Source organism: Saccostrea cucullata, unplaced genomic scaffold (genome assembly GCF_032062105.1).
Source record: "Saccostrea cucullata isolate Sc308-1 unplaced genomic scaffold, CSIRO_AGI_Scuc_v1 ctg102, whole genome shotgun sequence".
NCBI classification, from domain to species: Eukaryota; Metazoa; Mollusca; class Bivalvia; order Ostreida; family Ostreidae; genus Saccostrea; species Saccostrea cuccullata.
The window spans coordinates 39,524-61,258 of record NW_026938483.1 but is presented as its reverse complement, the minus strand read 5'-3'; the positions used below and the strand labels follow the sequence as shown (position 1 = coordinate 61,258).

The 21,735-nt window shown below is 36.9% G+C and overlaps 2 protein-coding genes across 2 annotated transcripts; one reads left to right on the top strand and one right to left on the bottom strand.

Annotated features, from left to right (window-relative positions):
* Positions 1-749: 749 nt before the first annotated feature.
* On the top strand, positions 750-2,855 carry LOC134250401 (alpha-2A adrenergic receptor-like). The gene is made up of 2 exons (XM_062732754.1): positions 750-1,164; positions 1,692-2,855. Exons 1-2 carry the CDS (start codon positions 770-772, stop codon positions 2,347-2,349), a joined length of 1,053 nt encoding a protein of 350 aa, XP_062588738.1. The 5' UTR covers positions 750-769; the 3' UTR covers positions 2,350-2,855.
* A 1,253-nt stretch (positions 2,856-4,108) lies between these two features.
* LOC134250403 (remodeling and spacing factor 1-like) lies at positions 4,109-21,681 on the bottom strand. Its single transcript, XM_062732755.1, has 17 exons — positions 21,519-21,681; positions 21,048-21,142; positions 20,333-20,425; positions 20,002-20,130; positions 19,608-19,684; positions 17,059-17,147; positions 14,490-16,720; positions 13,727-14,183; positions 13,417-13,502; positions 13,067-13,171; positions 12,792-12,871; positions 12,395-12,446; positions 11,855-12,080; positions 11,336-11,528; positions 10,286-10,467; positions 6,672-9,882; positions 4,109-6,265 (listed from the first exon to the last, which is right to left on the bottom strand). The coding sequence occupies exons 1-17, from the start codon at positions 21,661-21,663 to the stop codon at positions 6,250-6,252; spliced, it is 7,467 nt and encodes a 2,488-aa protein (XP_062588739.1). The 5' UTR covers positions 21,664-21,681; the 3' UTR covers positions 4,109-6,249.
* Between the last annotated feature and the right edge of the window lie 54 nt (positions 21,682-21,735).

Below are 21,735 nucleotides of genomic sequence, written 5' to 3'. Positions count from 1 at the left end.
GACGTAACACTCGGACTCCTGGGAATTCCAGTTGGGATCAGGTGCCAAGTAATGATAAAATAGACCAATCATCTGCTTTGCTTAGATATAAACATATCCAATAATGCTGCCCATCTCCCACCATATTCTAGCTGATTTGGTAAAAGATATTAACAACGGGGCGGTCTAGTAGCTATGGATTGACATCTTTAGTTCTAAATCAGCATCACTTTCAGTTCTCAATCACAATACATTTACACGTTAATTCTTTTTTTAATTAATGAACGGACACATGAAACATTTTACCATTACGGTATAATCTTACTAAGATCAAATTTATCCCCCCACCCCACCCCAGGCCTGTTGTATTGTATATAAAGAGTTTTAAAAGATATTATACACAGCATATGCGTATATTTAGACTTCCTTAAATTCTAACCATTTTTGTCTACTTAAGCGTGCACGTTAATACCTCTATTTTTTTTTTCAAATTAAGTTGGTAATTCATAGCTACTTTTGGCTTTTTCATCTTCCTGAATTGCAACTTTACAGTTGGAATTGCCAACTTAAAAAATATCACGTGACACAAATAAAATTTAAACTTGAAATTAATCAAATGAAAAATGTCTTTGCTAGCAAAATATAGCAATTGTAAGATCATGGCATTGACAGCTTTAGATATGAGAACACGTGGTTTATTTGTTTACAGTCGGTTTCTTATAAATTCTCTCGTCCACGCGTCCTTAGTGACAGAGAATATTATCAGGCATATAGAACATATCAGATAATCATGGAAGTGACGGTCAAGAACATCCTCATCACTTTGACGCTTTCTATCATTGTGTTGGTCACCATCGTGGGAAACTTTTTGGTCATGCTGTCCTTTGCATTAGATTCCAGACTTAGACAGCCTTTTAATTACTTTATTGTTAACCTTGCGGTCACGGACTTTTTGGTGGCCCTCTTCGCCATGTCGTTTTATACGATAGACACCCTCCTGGGGTACTGGCCGTTTGGGACCATTATCTGCGGGTTCTGGATCTATGTTGACTATGCTATGACTTTTGCCAGTGTTTTTACAATCGTGGCCATCTCATTAGATCGCTTTTGGTCTGTCACATGGGCGATGCAGTACAAGCAAATTAACGGGAAGAGAAAGAACATCATTATCTTGACCATTGTGTGGTAAGTCATTTTTTTTATTTTTCCGATCATGACAAGGAGTACACGGTGGGTGTGACAGGTCGACAGGGGATGCTCACTCCTCCATGGCTCCTGACCCTATAGACGTCCTCTGATGTTTTTGGAGGTTCGTATGTTGCTTTGCTCTTATTTTGTGTTTTGCTTATATCAAACTAATCTAGTAAAACTAGTCTCTAATCTGAAAAACCAATTGTTACACAAAAATTTGCTGGATTAAATATGCTTTAAAGATATTTTTAACTTCTAATTTACTGAAATTTTTTAAGTTTTTGTTGAACTGGCCAAAGTTTTCCATAGGCGACGACGTTTTTGGAATAAACTTCTAGAATACCGCCCCACTTTTCTCAGAATAGTGAGGGACAACAGATCTTCATGTGTCTGAAGGTTGAATAGAGAAGGGCTTTATATCGTGTACATGTTATATGATCATTTCTATAGAATAATTTAAAACTTCGTCATTAAATACTTTTTATTCCTTGAATAACCATTGTAATTTTTCACACTTCCAGGGTTTGTGTCTTCATCATTTGGACACCACCCTTTATCGGTGACCGTCTAAAGCATCAAGAGGTCAACAAGTGCATCTGGGAGCCCTCCGACAACCGCGAATTCATCATCGTCGTCGATATCATCGGCCACTACATCCCCTGTCTGCTGATCGTCGTCGCTTACCTGAAAGTTTACCTGGTGATGAAGAATCGGTCTAAAAAAGTAGGTCACAGAGGCAGCGGGCCAACCACTATCAACGTCAAACCAAGCACTCACTTAATGGTTGATTGCACAACAAGAGACCGATCTTTATTAACCGAGCCCACGCTGTCCATTATCTCGACCACGCCCCCGCCATCCAGTTGGGCTTCGTCCACGTCATCAGATAAAGCGGTAACGGTTAAATCCAGTAACCATGGTAACAGAGAGCACAGGATTTTCCGAACTTTGACCTACGTGATAACTAGTTACCTGATTTGCTGGTTCCCGTTCTACGTGGCATGGGATATTTACGCCTGGGAACCCGCTCTGGTCCCTGATTGGCTGTACACCTTTTTCTTTTGGATGACCTACATTAATTCTACCCTAAATCCTGTTCTTTATGCCTACTCAAATAAGGACTTTCTAAGGGCTTTCAAAACTGTCATAAAATGTTCGTCTAAACACAACAAATATTGAAATAGGATTTCACTAATTTAATTACCTTTTTTAGTATAATCATTTTCTTACAATATTATTGGTCAGCTATTCAGGGACAATATGATAATCTATTTTATAAGATATATTCATATGTTGTCTCTTTCGTATAATAGAATATAACATCATTGTGAATGTTTAAGAAAGTGATATGATCTGCAATTTTGCATATATATTGTACCAGATGTATCAGAATTTATTTAAAAAAAACAATAGAAAACACTTTCTGTAGCCTTCGACTCGACATTTAGATATAACGACGCCATACTTTCAATCAATAGTAATTACTTCCATTCATATGTCGATTCGATATGTAATAAGACAAACCGCAGAGAGGAACAAATCTGTTTCATTGGAAAAAAGTAGATTTTGGTATTCAACAACAAAAACTTTATGGCTGCAATTGTTCTATCGTCAACTTCCTTTACTTGTGTAACAATTTGTACACTTATATCACATACATATGGGGATTAGGCCTTGATTCGATACACAAGACATGTTCTACGTACAATTTTTAAATCAAAGCAAGCTATTGACAAACAAGTTGATGAAACAAGGATGTCAACAGTCTCGTTTAAAGTCATCATTTTGCAATTGATCTATCATTAAAGCATAAACGATTTTCCTTTAAAAATAATGAATGTTCACATCGTTTTCCTTTAGTATACGGTTAGGGCATTTAACGATAGCCAAACTCCAGATACTTTCCAACGAGATCTGACTATTAATTTTTCTAAATTATCATAACATTGGTCATATTTATCTTTTAGCTATAAGTTTTCCTTAAATAGACATGATAGAAATAAGCCTATATGCAAAACGGAGATTAGACCTAGCTTTTAAAATTGTTTGGTTTGCCTTCTTCTAACCGACTGACTATTAATAGTCCGACTCAAAACTTGTTTTCGACATTCCAGAACACGGTATCATTTTTATTCCTCTAAACCTGTGGACAAAAATAATATTCTGGGAAAAAAATTCCCTAATACCTACCGACCCAATAATTATAATTTTACCGAGTTGGGAGGGGGCAAGCAAACATTTTTTTAAAGATGGCCTTATCACTGTATTTTTATTCAACATAATGTTAAATCTTTGAATTTACTTTGCATTTTGTGTCTTTGTTTCGAACATGTTTCCATTACATGACAAAATAAAATAATTTATGTCTTAGACTTTTCAGCAATTTCCGGCTTTTGCGTGCTCTCATCAACCGTCCAACTCTCCGTTACATTGAACTCTTTCACATGGTATTAACAACCAGTCGGTAGGATTAAATTCCTCTGGTGGATTTGATTTCATGTAAATTTCTTTCTGTATGAAGATAATCACATCTAAAAATTATGTATACTGTTTGAAATGACACCATCTTCTTGAATAATTCTTGTATTAAATAGCAAATTTAATACAATTATTGAAAAGCTATACGTTTTTTATTTTTAATTTCAAATTCATCACTTTTAATTAGCATTAAAAACTCTTGCTCCCCCGCTACAATGAATTTCTTTCACAAGCTTAAGGCTACAAGTCCACTGTGCTAAAACACATTCCGGAAACAGAGTTCCACGGTTTCAAGAAAGCATTCCACATGGGAAAAAGTCATAAATAACATAATCCCTATCTCCCTCAATCCCATCACACGGCAAAACATCAGAGGATAAGTACCATTGAACTTGCAACACTGACTCTGTGCAATTAATAAGCATTACGTTCAGAGATCACACGACTAAGACACTTTGAAATCTTTTTAGAATTTATTGATTCATGAAAACATGAATATATCTAAGTGACACTGCGATATGAGGATTTCAGATGCTACTAAATACAGGGAAGTCCTGAGATCAACAAAAAACATCAGATCTAACACACAGACAACAGACAAAGCTTAAACACAGCAGATACAGCGGCGGGTAGCTGTACCAAAGCAGACAGTGGACAATTCAGATGGACAATTAACATAATGATACAGATACTCGAACAGAATAACATATAGCACCTAAAAGGAAAGTCAATTACCCCCCCCCCCCCCCCTTCCCGGTGAAAAAAAAAACCCTATAGGCTTACTTCACTAATGTTTAAAGAAAGAAATTGAATCTCTAAATTTCCAACTGTTTCCTGTCAACTATAAAAATATGGTTAAGGCAATGCAAAGAAAAAACAACATTTCTTATCAAAGGAAAACTGTCAGTTTTGTAAGTTTTTCTGTAGGTTTTTATATTTAAAAAATTCCCATATATTTGGTGAGTCTGTACCACAAGACTGTAATTACATCTGATCATGTACATTTCATTGTAAATCTGAAAAGCTAACAATATTATAATATAAAAATATATACTCTCTATCATACATAGAAAAGATCAGTTTTCTGCTTTACCTCTTCTGACACAAAATTTACTCCTCTATAATTAGAGTTATTTCCCTTGTCCCCCTCAACTATTTCTGCTCTTTTTTGCTGAAAAAGGAACTTATTTTAAAATGGCTAATAAGACAAATAACTAATTATAACTTGCACTTATATGACAAGTATATGAAAAAAAATTGCATGTAATGCCTCTAAAACTAGAAAATGCATTGCTATCGACCAGAATTTTTCGGAGTAGCAAATGGTGATAAACAAATAACAATGAAAAGCTTTGCCCTTCAGTCTCAGAATGATGTAAAAAATACACAACTTGTAACAAGCTCTATATGATCTTAAATTTACAAAAAGAATGAATGATACATGGTCTACTATTTATATAAGTAAAAAAAAATTGTATTTACATATATGTTACATAATTTACAATATATATGTAAGTAGTATAAATGTTGAGCACCTCTTCTATATGCAAAAAAAATTTAGTGCAAAATACATCGTACAAAATACACACTAAAACATGATCTACGTGAAATACATGTAGAAGTCAATGCCTTGGTAAAGCTTGTTTGTACATGATCCATTTTGGAACAAAGTTAACATAATCCCCCCCCCCCCCATTTTTATATACATAAATGTGTGTGAATCAGGATCATTCCTTGTATAGAAAGTTCCTGGTCAATTTCAATAAACAAAGTAAACTAAGGTCTAAGTTACACTTAAATAACAATGTTGTAAACAATACAAATTATCAAAACACACAATGAACTTTTAAAAAGTGACGAGATGCAATTCAAAATGGGAGATTTTTTTTTTTCATAAAATCAGTAACACTTGTAAATAAAGTCAACAATAATATCTTAAAAGTAGAACAAATACTGTTTACATAATATATAAACAGCTACTGGCAAAATAGGAAAATAACATATTTTCAACCTAAACATGATTGCACATGTACACAATTTGGAACTGAAACTACCAGTATTTGGAGATGGGGGAAATCATCTCATCAAATCCTTACACAAAGCACTGCAAAATTAAGTACATTATATATTTGTACAAAATTTTTTTTTAAAAAATGCAATCACAACCCTATAGGCAGTTATAAAAGATGACTCTAAATGTATGATTTAATGACTGCAACAGAAAGAGAGGGCACACATGTACATTCCTTCTGTCAATCAGCTGATTAAATGCAATACAAGTGTATATGTACAAGAAGGATTGCACAGCTTAATTTTCTTCAATTCTTTCCTCTTCATACTGGAAACGAGCTCAAATGTGAATACATGATAACACTGTTAACCACCAATCAAAGCTGCTATAGACCAGTTTGACTTTGTCTATAGGGGACTTTATACTGCAGCAAACTGTAACCTCTTCATTGGGATGTCCTTCTTGGTAGTAGGAGCGTCTATTGAGTACGTACTATTTGAATACTGTAGCAGCAGCTTCTGATTGGTTAAGCTGGTTCTCCATGACGATCACCAGGAAGACAGGTCATGTGACACAAGAAAATCAGCTTCCTATGCCTTAAAACACCTATAAACAAAAACAACATTCATTACAAATCTCTGTAAGTACAGAATACCTTAATAGCTTACACTTTTCTATCTACATATCAATCTCATTTCATTTAGTTTCAAACAAAACAGATATGTGTTTTATCTCAATTTATGATGATTTTGTTCAAAAAATGGCAAAAACGTAAAAACATTCTCTGTCAGATTTGTTTTTCATAAAAGAAATAGGAGAGATTCTTTATTTGTTTTCTTGACTCACAATTATGAATGGTAGCAACCATCTATCGAACAAAGCAATAAATGGCAAAATGATTGAAGTACTATTCAAGATGAGACAGTCTGCCTTTCCAAACCAAACTATAAATAACTGTTCAATTACTGTCACTTGCAATACATTTTCCTGTAAACATAGAGTCCTGACTTACTTGACAATGTCAGCAATGTCTGACACCCCCTCCTCCTCCTGGTCACCTTGGAAACCTGACCCGTATTCCTGCTCCATCTGTGGTGGGTCCGCTTTGCTTTCCTCAGCATTAGAACCTCCCTCCTCCATATTTTCAGAGAATGAAGACATCCCAGATTTTTGGTTTTTCTCTAACAGATTGTCTATCATAAAACCCCGTCCTCCTCCCAAGGGTTGGGCCACTTGACTGGGGTGCATGATTGGGTTCTGATGAGGTGAGCTCATCATAGGTGGGTTCATGCCTGGAAACCCAGGATCCTGTAGAGAAGAGTGTACCGACGCTGGGTGTCCATTGATACCAAAGTGCTCCCTGTTATAATGATACCCTGGATAGGGCATTGGTGCTCTCACTGGGTGCCCTTGTGACATCATCATGCCTCTAGGGTCCATCATTCTAGGAGGCATCATGCCTGGATGAATTGGTCTTTGACCCATCTCGCTGAACTGTGGTGGCATAGGAGGCTGACCCATCTGGCCAGAAGTGGGAACCATCAGCCGTGAGCCCATATCTGAAGCATGTGGTCTATGACCAATTTCTGGAGCATGTGGTCTATGACCAATTTCTGGAGCATGTGGTCTATGACCAATTTCTGGAGCATGTGGTCTATGACCAATTTCTGGAGCATGTGGTCTATGACCAATTTCTGGAGCATGCGGTCTATGACCAATTTCTGGACCAGGTGGTCTTTGACCCATTAAACCCATTGGTGGTGGCCTATGACTAGTTGACCTGTTACTAACTTCAGTTTCTCCTGCCTGTTTGCTGCTGCCTTCACTTGTTGGGGTTTTTTGTACTACTACATTACTGGCTGGGCTTGGATTGGTCTCATCCACAGGCCCTTTATCACTGTCTATTGAATTTTTACGTTTTTCACTATCTTTTACTCTTTGACTTGCTTCAGTCGATGATGTATTTGAATCAGGAGGTCTGCTACCAAAATCACTTGGGGGAACATGGCTGACTGGAGGTCTCTGACTTGCTTCATTTCTATGAACATATGGTGGGGGCTTTGACCTATTTTCATTTCCAGGCATCATGGGTCTATGTACCCCCTCTGGACCACCAGGTGGCATCATTGGTCTCTGCAGACCTTCTGGAACACCCGCTGGATGCATCTGTCTCTGATCCATTTCTCCTGTGTGTGAGGCAGGGAAGGGAAGTTTTGGAGGGTCTACTTGGGGAGAAGACCCTGGAGATTTGGAAGAATCATCATTTTCTATTGGAGCATCCTTTTTCTTTTTTGTTTTGCTGCCTTTAGGTCTGCCTCGCTTAGATTTTGTCTTTGGAGTTTCAGCTGATGGTGGTGCTGTGCCTTGATTAGGGCTGTTGAAGGAGGGAGTTTGCCCTGGATAGGCAGGTGGCATTCCCCCCTGACCTGGCATATTGAATCCCATGCCTTGAGAACCAGAATGTGGCATGTTATGCATGGGCAAGTTTGGAGGCATATGCTGTCCTTGAGTATTTGGCAGCATACCAGTGTTTGGAGTTGCAGTAGTTGGGGGCATACCATGAGGCTTTTGCTGTGTTTGTGGCATATTATGTCTTGGCATTCCCATATTCATGGAATTTGGAGGGACACCTTGTCTAGGCATTTGCTGTGGTTGACTCTGATATCCAGGTGCAACCATTTGTCCAAGTGATGTCAAAGGGCCACCTGGTGAAGAAGTTACAGGTTCCATTTGTCCTGGGCCTTCCATCCTAGACTGCATAGGACCATGCATTCTCATTTGGTTTTGAAAGTTTGTAGCTTGGGATCCTGGTGGAACATTTCCAATGTTGGGTCCATACTGTGGATACGAGTTTGAGCTATTCATCATCCTTGGATGTGGTCCTCTGAAATCCATGGGCATTCTGTTAGGATTCATCCTTAAATCAAAAGGCATCTGAGTGGCCTGGGACGATGGAACAGGAGGGGAACCTATAGGGAAGCGCTGAGGGTCACCAGAACGAAGTCCCATCTGATTGGAGGGGTAGGGCATGCATTGATTCATCTGATTGTGGGGAGGGGCTTGATTGTGGGAAGGACTGGTCATCTGATGTGGTGGACTGACCATTCGGTTCTGGAATGGAGGGGGACTTGACATCCCCTGGGATGGACTTGATATGTGTCGCTGATTGTGGATATGTGGATGACTGGGGGGATTGCTGGGTACATGAGGGGGGCTTTTCAGTGGACCAGGCTGAGGATGAAAACTAGGTCGTTCCATTCCTGGGAAAGGTGGTCTTTGGTTTGGAAACTGCTGTCCAGGCGGTTGAAAGCCAACATTCTGTTGGACTTGAGGTATATTTGGAAAGTTTGGAAACATGTTTTCCTGCTGAGGAGGCATATTTGGAGGAATGCCTTGATCCTCAAATCTCCTATTCACAGGGGCACTTGAATGTTCACTAGTGACTGTAAGAGGAACATTTGGATGAGATAGTGGTGTTTCTTGAGATTTCATCACACCTGCATTTTCAGTTTGTTCATTGTTATTAGATGTATTATTTACAACAGAACTGTCAACAGACGTTTCATCAATTTTTTCCTCCACCTTGTCCTTTGGTTTTGCATCCTCATTTTTATCATTGGCTTCACTCTTATCCTCTTTGCTTTCCTTTTCCTCGGGTTCGTATTCATCCGTTCCTGAGGATTCGTCTCGGATGACGTTCTTCTTCTTCTTCACGACCTCCTCATTCTCACTCTCTGATCCCGTCTCATCACTAACATCACTCTCACTGCTAGAAATCTTCTTCTTCTTTTTGCTGCTTTTCCCTCCATCTTCACTCTCAGTTTCAGACAACATAAGTGATTTGAAGTCAATTTTCTTCACATTCCTTCGTGACCTTCTCTGGTGGTCATCCTCAGAATCACTTTCACTTTCTTCTACTTTCTTTTTTGCCTTTTTCTTTGAGGGTTTGAATTTCTTTTTTGTACGAGATTCATCACTTTCCTCCTCGGTCTCTGAATTACTTTCAATCTTCTTCTTTTTTGTGATGTCGTTCTTCTGTTTGCCCTTTTTGTTTTTGGTGTCGCTGTCCTCGGAACACAGATCTTCGCTGTCGAAGCTCTCCTCCGTCTCCTCCTCTGTTTCCTCTTCCTCCTCACTGGACGGGTCTCTATAGGTCGCCCTCTTCCTCACTGACCTCCGGGCCGTCCTCCTGTTGTCCTCACTGTCCTCATCCTCATCAACAACTATAAATAGAAATGTCAGGTTTGATAGCATTAAATAGATTTATCAAGTATCAATGCTTTAAAGTAAACAGAGGTTTGATTTCATTTGAAAAGATTTATCAAGTATCAATGCTTTAGAGAATAAGTATTAGGACTACTACTAATTCACTTAGACGTATCCACAGTATTCAAATATCAATGTTTGAGATACCAAATTTTAACTGTATAGCCTTGGTTCTGGGTCATGATGTACTCTCTAATAATTACATGTAAATGGCAGGAAATTTACTTTAAAACTGTAAGTATGATGCCAACCCTGACACCAAAGCCAAGGCTTCAGGGGTAAGGAGTGGGTGGGGGGAAATAGCATTATCTCATATTGACTTCATTGAGCTGAGTTAAAAACAAATGAAAGATCTCTTACCAAAGTCTTTGAAGATGGAGTGTCGTCCTCGTTTGCGTGAGCTCCTCCTGGTGGGTTTCCCGTACCTGGATGACCTTCGACATGACCTCCAGCCCTCTCCGTCCTCGCTGTAGTCTGACACCTCATCCTCATCATCCTCACTGTCCTCCTGCTCCTCCTCAGGGACCTCAGACACGGTCTCACTGTCAAATAGAAAGTAGGGAGTTATATCCACTGTCAAACAGAAAGTAGGGAATTATCTCAGACACAGTCTCACTGTCAAACAGAAAGTAGACAATTATCTCAGACAAGGTCTCACTGTCAAACAGAAAGTAAGGGGTTATAACTTCAGACACGGTCTCACTGTCAAACAGAAAGTAAGGGGCTATAACCTCAGACACAGTCTCACTGTCAAACAGAAAGTAAGGGGTTATAACTTCAGACACGGTCTCACTGTCAAACAGAAAGTAGGGAACTACCTCAGACACGGTCTCACTGTCAAACAGAAAGTAAGGGGTTATAACCTCAGACACGGTCTCACTGTCAAACAGAAAGTATGGGGTTATAACTTCAGACACGGTCTTACTGTCAAACAGAAAGTAGGGAACTATCTCAGACACAGTCTCACTGTCAAACAGAAAGTAGGGAACTATCTCAGACACAGTCTTACTGTCAAACAGAAAGTAGGGAGTTATCTCAGACACAGTCTCACTATCAAACAGAAAGTAGGCAATCATAACTTCCAACAACCCTAAGATGAAATTTGTCAAACATTTCAGATAAGAATCAAATGAAAGACAATGGGTGTTTCCCTTTGTTTATGATAAGGATAAGCATAACACTAATGCAAGCTGATTGACCAATTTCAAGTAATACTTGTATCTGTGTGGATTTTAAAGTCAGCTGTAGACTGTTATTTTTTCTAATCAGTACTTTTTGAAGGAGAGCAGAGGTACTGGTACCTAGTTCATGGGTACTTCCAGGTGAGTACAATTTTGTTATTCTGTTGATTTATTTCAAAAAATGATAAAGATCAAACTTTGACACAGAATTTCATCAGACAGGTCTTACTCTGAGAGATGGAACTCTTCACTTTCATCTCCCTCGTCATTGTCATCGTCGCTGTCCAGTGTCGTCAGTCGTCGGGCTCGCTTTTTCCTGCTGACCACTGGTGGTGGCTTGTCAGATTTCTCTTCATCGGAGGGTACGTATTCACGACCCTCAGCTTCGTAAATATTGGCCATGTCCTTACCTCGACTGCGACCTGGAAAAAGAACAAATCCTTTGTCAGAAAGGAAATTCACAAATCTCTTGTGTGGTTTGCTTGTCTGCAGTTGCAAAAATAATGCAACTTTGTAATGTGCTGAATGGCATTGCAAATTACACCTGAAATTGCAAATATATGAACATACATGTAAACAGTTCATTTTTTATATTACACTTATTCTAAAAATGTACTTTTTACATACAATTCTGACTACACTAATCCACCAGCCATAGTTTCTTGACTCCCCTATAAGACCCATCATAGTTATGTGTCTTGACTACCATCGTTATACTTATGTTTCTGGACTCCCCTATATTACCCACCGTAGTTATGTTTCTTGTACTCTTTAACCTCCTCCACCTCCTGTTTAATGGCCTTGTCAATCAGATCATCAAAGTCCTCAAACTTGTAGCTGATGGTGTTCCGCTGTCTACACGAGCGTTTGATGTATTTACTTTTGCGGGGTTTGGGGTTAAAACTGTCGCGGCTTTCCTCCTCACTCTCGTATTCCTCCTCTGGGGCTATATTCTCCTTCCTCTCCTTGTACTCCTAAAAACAGTTCATTAAAATTATAAACAAAGGAAAGAACTGGTAAAAATCAGGGGCTTCATTAAGGTAAACCTACATTGATAAGGGGGATAACTCTCAATGGATTAATATCTTTTTTTTCATTTATATAATATTTTAAACGTTTCGGCACAATTTGTGCCCAAAAGGTATAAACAAATCTATGCTTAAACTGTGTGCATTACCTCTGGAAAATCATGTGTTAAGTTTTACTTGTTAACATTTGGATGATGAACCTAAAGTTGAGGTACAGATATAAACCATTACTGAATAAAACAGAACAAAACAGGACTTACCTCTTTCAGAATGTTGTCTAAACTAATTCCAACATATGCTAGCCTCTGTTTTCTGGAAAATAAATTTTTTTACAGCTTTATAAATAACAGCTTAGATTATTATTCTCCATTGACAATCTCCATAAGATAAACAAAAATGCTACTAATTTGTATACTTTATGACATTTTGGACAGTTTTTACAATTAACATGTGAATGAGAGTATATCAAAATGTGTATTTAATTCTCAGTTTGTCCCTCATCATGTCAAAATTATTGACACAAGAGTTAATAAATGAAAAAAGAAGATTAATAGACAAGTTAAATTCATTTTTTTTCTGCTCTTCTCATCAAGAATATTATAAAAAAAAATTCAAATGGCAGAGATACTTATGCATCTGAATTTCCTTCAGGTTTACCTTTTAATAATTCTCTCATGCTTCTTTAGATTGGTATCTAAGTCTTTAAGATTTTCTTGTAACCGAGTGACCAGAGATTTCTGAAATGTATTCAATGATCAACTACATGTACTATGTGTTCATCTCAATAAGCAACTGTTACGATATGTCCATGACTCTGAATTCTTTTTTTTAGAATTATTTCTGAGGTATATATACAATATTTATATGACATTTACTATGGAAACAACACTTGGAAACTTTTCGTTATTAACAATTTAAGGTTCGAGACTCACATGTTCACAGGGCGGGCAGTACCAATCTCCGTCCGGAATAATCATAAGTGGTGGTCGGAGACAAGCGGTGTGGAAGGCTGCATCACATTTATCACACAATAATAACTGAAACAGAGTTAATTATCAGTGGTGATCTAAGACAGGCACACAGTAAAAATGAAACAGAAATCTAATTTTCTGTGGAGGTTTAAAACAGGCAGTGTAGAAAGCCACGGTATAATGATCAACGAAACACATAATTAACACATACTGAATCTTAAAGAAAATTTAGTATATGCTATTGCTATGTTACTATTTTCGTAGCTTGCTTGTGTTGACTATATTTATAATACAAAAGGTAAATGTTTTACCCATTCTGGCTGATGAGTTTTCTGACATTTACAGCACGGTGTATCATTAGGAATATCTTCTTCTGCTTCGTCTTCTTCTAACTGACCTACAAACAGAAAGGGGACATTTCTGTAAAGGTTTTGATTTTTAAAAAAATTTAAGGAAGGAACAGACATCTTTGGCATCATGAATGCCAAGACATCAAAAAGAATTTCTATATTCCTGTCATCTTTGAGAAAAAAAAATCTTAATGTACCAACTGCTTTGAAAAAAATTTCTGGAGTTCTGCCATAGCACTTAAAAACTTCATACCTGTAGATTCTAACTTACGTTTACGGGCTTCTTGTCTTTGTGCATTGCGTCCTTTGGTTGGAGTAAATTCGTCGTCCGTAGTTTCCTGTTCTGAGCCGATCTCAAACTCGCTGTCCACATTGTCCTCCTCGAAGCTCGAGGGCTCAGGTGTTGGCTCCTTTCTCTGTCTCATGTTCCTCACGCGAGCACTCCTCCTCCTCCCCTGGTCGTCCTCGTCGCTAGGAACAGCTTCCTCAGACTTCGGTTTTGGTTTGTTTTTAGCATTTTTCGTATTTTTGAGTGGGACATCTTCATCACTAGAGTCCGGTTCTTGTTTCTTTGTCTTTTTGGTGGGTGGTTTTGATTTCTTGGAGTTTTTCTTTGGTGCTGGGCTCCCTTCCTCCTCACTATCACTCCCTTTCTCCATATTATTTTTTCGTTTAGACTTTGTTTTCTTTGGACTCTCATCCTCTTCTTCACTGGAAATTTTCTTCTTCTGTAAACATATTATCGATTAGTTAGCACCATTAAACAACTATATAGTTCTTGGACAGAATTAGATCTTAATTTTATTTTACTGATTTTGCAATTGTAAAGAAATTGCTGTCATACTGATTTTAGCTTTGAAATAAATTCAATTCATATATAAAAAGTATTGCAAGTATTTGAAAGGAGATATAAGGTATCAGCTAACAACACTGATCTAGAAATTTGAAACTCTGTTACTATAATAATTATTACGTGTAATGGGCTAAGAAATGTTCAAGAGAACCTACAAATGGAATGTAATTTCTTTGATTACCTTGACAGGTCTGTTACTTTTCCTGGAGGGTACATTGGGGGATGACTCGGGGCGTTTTCTGTTGGAGTCCCCATTCTTGGCCCCTATTTTACTCAGTGGTACATCATCGCTGTCAGAAGAGGAGTCCACTTTCTTTGGAGTCCTGCGTTTTCCCCGTGGAATGATTTTCTTGCCATCCTTGGCTTTTTTGGAGTTGGGTTCTACGGGGGAATCTTCAGCTGATTCTTCGTACTCTATCCCTCTCTTACGGCCCCCTTTAAGGTTTGGTTTCTTTGTTTTCTCTTTCAGTTTCAGAGCATTAGAATCATTCTCAGAATGCGCTTCTTTTGATTCCTTAGTAGATTCTTCTGTTTTCTCAGCTGATTTATTTTCACTGTCATCATCATTTTTCTCCTTTTTCTTCTCTGTAGAATCCTCAGACTTATCTGTTGTATGGTCAGGTTTCTCTGCAGACTGCTGTGACTTATTGGATGTAATATCAGACTTATCTGTTGTATGGTCAGGTTTCTCTGTGGAAACCTCAGACTTATTGGATGTTACGTCAGACTTATCTGTTGTATGGTCAGGTTTCTCTGCAGACTGCTGTGACTTACTGGATGTAATATCAGACTTATCTGTTGTATGGTCAGGTTTCTCTGTTGAAACCTCAGACTTATTGGATGTAAGGTCAGGCTTCTCTGATGTTTGATCATGTTTACCTTTGCCTGCCTCCTCTGATGTAACCTCTATGTTGCTTTCTCTCTTATTGGCATCTACTGTTCCAGCTTCTCCATTTTCTGTACTTTCCTGTGTTTCTCTCTCTGTAATTTCTGCAGAGACATCACTCTGTGTATTTTCTTTGGTTTCCTTATTTTCGGTTTTCTGTGTTTCTTTACTTTCTGAGTTTGGAGATTCTACCTCACCATCACCAGACAACTTTGTAGCTGGACTTTTCTCAGGGATATTCCCTGATTTATCCTCCTTCCCTGAATCTTTCAAATCTTTATTGTCCTTTAACTTCACTTTTTCTTCTTCTTTGTGGCTTTCCTCTTCAGGTGCTTTTTCTTTACTCTCATTATAAGTGTCATTCACATTTTTTTCAGGACTTAACTTTAATTCACTATCATCTTTTTTCAGAATATCTTCTTTTTCAGTATCAATTTCTGTCTTATTTTCAGTGACAGTACTACTTTTACTGTGATTGTTTGCTTCATTAGGTTCAATATTGTTAGAATTTCGATCTTCAGGATCACCCTTTTCTTTTACAGAATCACACTTGACAGTTTTATCAGCCTCAGTTGTCTTATTATCAGTGCATTCTACCGTATCAGTCCCAGTTAACCTTTCCTGTTCCCTGTTCTCCCCACCCACTGCTTTATCATTACTACTCACTGAGACATTGCTACCTGATGTGTCAGTTTCCCTGGTCTCTTTCACTGAGGTCGCTACCTCTGATTGCTCTCCCTTTTTCATTCCATCTGTTTTACTATTTTCTGGTTCAGTATCTTTAACTCCTGAAGCACTAGTCTCCAAAGGTTCATCACCTGAAGCACTAGCCTCTACAGATTTCTCAGTTTTAGTTTCTCCTGTCTCTCCCCCCTTGCTGTGGTCGTCTTCATCAGGTGCCCCCTCCTTTCCCTTGTGTGAGGTATCTGCCAATTCATTTTCCTTTGGGATTTCTGCTTCTTCTGCTTTACTCATTGTACATGCATCCACATCTGTGGATTCTTCCTTTTTAATTTCTGCCTCTTCCACTCTATCTTGCATGTCTATCTTTGTGGGCCTTTCTTCCTTAATATCTGTTTTTTCCAGTTTCACTGTCACAGTGTCTTCATTATTACCCCCCTTTTCCTCTTTTCCTCCCTGTTCTTCAGGGATCTCACTTTTAACACTAATTTCTTTATCTTTAATTTTCTCCTCTTTAGTAGAAGATTCTTCAACCTTTACAGAATTCTCTAATTTCACTTCTTGATGAGGTTCTTCTTTCATCTTGACATTCTTTTCCTCCTGTACAGAATCTTCACTTTTGACCTCTACTTTCACTTTCTGTTTTGGGTCCTTACTTTCACATTTTACTGCGTCAACATTTTTCTTTTCCTCTGTGTTATCATCCTTTTCTTCCGTTGCTCCGTCTACTTCGTCCATCTTATCTGGTTCCTTCTTCACGGTGGATGAACCGTTCACCTCCTCCTCAGCTGAATCCACCTTCTCTTCTTTCTTGACTGCACCATTTGTGTTCTCTGTCAATGATACTGTTTAATGTAAAAATTGGATCATATTCATAAGTATTCATGAACGTACAACTTTATCAAAAAGAGATTTACATAGCGATCAGGTTCATTAGTATACAAGTATGTACATGCATAACCCTATCAAATATTGACGCTGATTGCCATAAACTTATTTTTATCAAATATAATAGGTATCTGAAAATAAAATCACACACTATTCTATTATCTGCAGTACATGAACAGAAATATTCTTAATTTTCAATCTTCTTTTGCCTTATGGCCTTTTTCTCCCCAGGACATTAGCTGGTCGACTGTCGTACCCAGAACAATACCTGGTTGACTGTCGTACCCTGACTTACCAGCCTCGGACTCGCTGTCCTCCTTGACCTCATTACCAGCGATCTGATCCTCCAGCGAGTCAATCAACTCAGCCAGGTCATTCCTGTTCCTTATAAACAAAACAGATAATCCATAATCCCCTCATCTTAATGCAAAAAGGAAAATGAAATGCAGGTAATTATTTTCTGCTTGGGTGAGTTTTAATATGTTCCTTGAGCAGTGTTCCAGCTAGAGGGAAATGGAGAGGCACCGCGCCTCGCCCTCAAATCAGTGCACCCCTGTGCCCCTAGCAGGCGTCCCTATGTCCCTTGTTTGTGTCCTGTATCATTCTGACTGTCCTTTTCACTCATTAAAATAATTAATGTGTGCCAAAGCAGAATACCTGAGGCCTATCAACAATTCACACCTCCTGCCATAAACGATTACGTAATGAACTCGCATTACAGTACCTGTATACTGTACAGGTCCCAACATTCAATTGGGTGCGTATCATTACCGTTATATTTTAAAAATTTTCATTACCGCTACATGGTCATTACTGCTACAAAAAACGTTACATTACCCCTACATATAAAAGTTTACATTATTTAAAGTACGACATATACATGCAAAAGACAAGTTCCCTTGCTCAGCACGGGAAGTTGAAAGTAGAACTTTGAGCAGAATGTTTTTTAATTAGTTTTTTTATTTAAAATCTATCTAATTTCATAAAACACTAATAAAAAATTTAATCAAGCATATATAAAATCCTACATTCACGTGCCCCTCCAAAATATGTAGAAAGAGACGTATATCTCATACAACAAATCATGGACTAGCTATTAATATTCAAATATTTGAAGCAATACATGATTGAAAATGATGGAAGAAAAGTAACACTTATCCTAAGATGATCTTTAACTCTTTACCCCTTAATGCCACGATTTGACGCACTGGCCATATCCTTAGAGTGTTTGCCTGGCTGCCCCTTAGAGCGTTTTAGAAGAATTGGAGTGCAGTTTAAAACTGAACTATTAAGGGTCAAAATATTTCATTTATACTACCGGTATGTATTATATATCATTGTATTCGTAATAAATTAAATTTTTCAAATCTTTTTACATAATTTAGATCGGAATTTTCTGTTAAAAAATAATTCAGGTAAAAGCAGGTGTAAATAGAAAAATAGATATTTTCAACATGTAAAACGGCTTTAATAAGCCAAAATTGCCTGTATAAATAAAGAATATGTGTGATGATATAATTGATGGTTAAATTATTATTTATTATCAATTTTATAAGTTTAATTACTCAGAAATCAATAAATTGTAGTGCTTCTTCAATGTCAATCTGATTATCTCGCCGACAAATTTTCAGACTTGCATCCTAAAACTTGATTTCTGAACGTTTTTGGATACTTTAATGATCCAATTCTATTAAAATAATTATTTTCTACACCTTTACATTTATAAATATGTGTAAAATGGAAGGTATCTTCTGAATTTGTGAGAAGCAGGTAACGAAATCGGCACTGCGCGGTCCCGAACTTCACAGAATTTTCATAACTTATGTTGGAGTATATTACACATATAGATCATTATAATTTTCAAACCTTTCAAGAAATAGGTAGTTTATAGCTCGAATTTCATGTAATGCTTTACTGGATAAGAAAATATTGCGTATTTACTGAGTTATATGCTCAAAAAACATCGTATGTAACAGTCCGCCATTTTGAATTTTGGTGGGACTTTCCAAGATTCTATTGTTTGTTTACACAGGTAAATCACGTGATTTCTAACTGTAGTATGATGCAATCATCTATTGTTAACCTGCAGGTGGCCACCTGTGCTCTGATATTTTGTAAACAAGCGGTAATTTCAAGTCAATTCAACAATGAAATACAGGTGCGTCAAAAGTCATCATTAAGGGTTGGGGGCTAGGCGTCAAAAGTCGTCATTAAGGGGTAAAGGAGGGAAAGGTCTAAGGGGAAAAGAGTTAATTGAAATTATAATTCTTAAATGTTTAAATTACTTAGCTAATAAATATACTTTTAAATGAGTTTATCAGTATGTGTTTATGTAATTATCTTTCAAATCAATAAGGTTAAATTAATGATATTTGAAGTAATTCATTTTTATAACGGTGAAGTGATGAGATATGCCTATGTAACAAAAGCTCGCGACAAATTAACGGCAAGTCGCAAAAAAGTGCCTTTCTCTTGCACCCCTCCATTTTCAGATCCTAGCTGGAACACTGTTGAGTTTGTCAGATGATACATGTGTCAATAAGTGCTGTGATGCACATGTTGGTATATATACATGTACATGCTAAAAAATGCTGAAAATAATTAATGTTGAAGTGAATGGCTTTCCTATGTGATGTCTCTTGGTATCATTCAAGTATGATAAATCTGTAATCAGACAAATGAAGTGAGGGAGATTATAAGTTAATTAAAGTTATATTACTTCTGTAATGCCTGAAAATATGTTAATCACAGATGTATTTATGACATATGGGCTATTTTTCATAGCTTACTTATTGACCCTATGGTTTTATTTTTATGATATGTCTGTTATTTTTCATTTCTTACTTGCAAACAACTTCCCAGGTTTCTGCGTCAATGTCATCCTGATCTTCTCTGTACACGCGGACATTGAACTCCTTATCCTGCGTAAACAAACAACCATAAAGAGGGTTATATACCAATACATGATCCACTTTAGTTCAATACAAAATTTCAAAGTTTAGAGAGTAAATCATGAAATTTTAGAATCAATTCACTGTCAAAAGTAGTTTAAATCCCAAACTTTTTTTTCTATTTAAAGGAAGTCATATAAAACACCAAAAGAATTATTATGATCAGGTAGATTTTCTTAAAGCTTTTCAGCAATTGCTTAGGAAGTCCATCTTACTTTCACTATATTACAAAAATATCCTAGACAGATTGTAGACTTGGCTTTTTTCTAAGAATGCTCGTTACTTACAATGAGATACCAGTAGGCTAATCCATTTCTATCTCGACCAAGTGGCTCAAACCTCATATCCTCAGCAGGCTTGGCATTTATCTGTTCTTTAAACTTTGAGTTGAAGTCAAACTGCTTCTCAAGGAGGTTCTAAATTAAATTAATCATCTGTTAGCCATTTACAATGAATCTTCATTTTAATTTCTTAAATATCATACAAAAATTACGTGTTTATCAATTCCATATTGGAAAGTTACTATATCAATACAAAATCACCAGTCTCTTATAAATTACCTCTATTGAATAATCTCTTTATCTGCAGAATTAATCTTTATTAGTACAGTAAACATACCTTTAAGATTGTTAGTTTCGTTGCTATTTTGCAATGCTTGTATCCAAATCTCTCTACCTCCCAGGCATCAACACTGGAGTAGGTGTGTATGAACTAAACAAAGGAATAAAAAGAATCCATAAATCATAAAGTATACAATAGCTGGAAATTTATACCAAGTATTTTAAGATAATATATCTGGTTCAAGGCATATACTAAGTGCATTTCGAATTATGTGTCAATGGTTATATGAAGTGAATTGTAATAGATCTTTAGTATGTTACATGATGATAATTTTTAAATAAATAGAGCCATGGAGATTGGGGAAGCATGACACTCGTTTGCTTGCTTGCTATTGATAAGGAATACAGTAAAACTCGGTTATAACAAAGTCACTGGGACCTATGAAATCACTTCGCTATATCCGTGATAATTCGTTACATCTTTTTAAGAAATTCGTTCAATTTATATAGCTGGGGATCAAAGATAACTTCACTATATCCGTGAATTTGCAATAGCCATGTTTGTATGAAATTACTTTGCTATATCCATAATTTATTATATCCGTTTAAGAAATTTGTTCAATCTATATAGCTGGGGATCAAAGATAACTTGCTATATCCATGAATTCACAATATCCGTGTTAGTACTAAACAAGTTTTACTGTATATATAAATGTCAAAATGGATCTTTCCATGAGCATATACCTAATACGACATTATAATGAATGTTCTACCTTAATGACATATCGCTCCCATTTGTCAGTCGACACTGAACTTTTCCCCATTCTTCTTAGAAGTTTCACATGCAAATCGACTAAAAATGAGGGTACTGCAAAACAAATTCAGTTTAAATATTGAATTATGGATAATCATAATTTTGTTCTAAATAAAAATGTATTTGTTCAATCAAGAAATATAAAGTTTATGTGTTCAAAACGAATGGTATATATGCATAAAGTTCTGATTAAGTTCAATATTTATTCATTATATGCTCTTTGTTTTCATGATTTCTCTCAAATGCTTGAAGAAAAGCGTAACTGGTAAAAGTGTTACATTTGAACAGCAAACTACGAAAACGAAAGAGTCAAATTCGTTAATGCAATAATGATTTGAATTGATAGGCAGTGCAGTAATTACAAAAGATAAACAAAGATATTTTGTTGTTCATGATGTAAACAATACAAAAAAATTAATTTCCAACGGACCATGCTTCGTGTCTTCCAGCCATGTTTGGAGATCTGTGTAAGATATATCACCAAGACCTATTATTTCACCAAAGCGGTCCAAAAAATTGCATATTACTGCAAAGTTTGGATCATTAAGGCAATCATTTTCTGACGCCGTCGCCATCTTGATCGATATGCTAATAATTTTACTCGGAAAATCTCTAACTCATTGATTCTGGAATGAAAACTCCAAAGA

What these genes read in the sequence shown, in the direction of transcription:
- LOC134250401 (XM_062732754.1), top strand. Translation starts at nt 770, where the DNA reads ATGGAAGTGACGGTCAAGAACATCCTCATCACTTTGACGCTTTCTATC. An exon ending in ATTATCTTGACCATTGTGTG is followed by an intron (nt 1,165 to 1,691) that starts GTAAGTCATTTT and finishes TCACACTTCCAG; the next exon opens with GGTTTGTGTCTTCATCATTT.
- LOC134250403 (XM_062732755.1), bottom strand. Translation starts at nt 21,663, where the DNA reads ATGGCGACGGCGTCAGAAAATGATTGCCTTAATGATCCAAACTTTGCA. An exon ending in GGACAGCGAGTCCGAGGCTG is followed by an intron (nt 16,721 to 17,058) that starts GTAAGTCAGGGT and finishes TACATTAAACAG; the next exon opens with TATCATTGACAGAGAACACA. An exon ending in AAAGTAACAGACCTGTCAAG is followed by an intron (nt 14,184 to 14,489) that starts GTAATCAAAGAA and finishes ATATGTTTACAG; the next exon opens with AAGAAGAAAATTTCCAGTGA.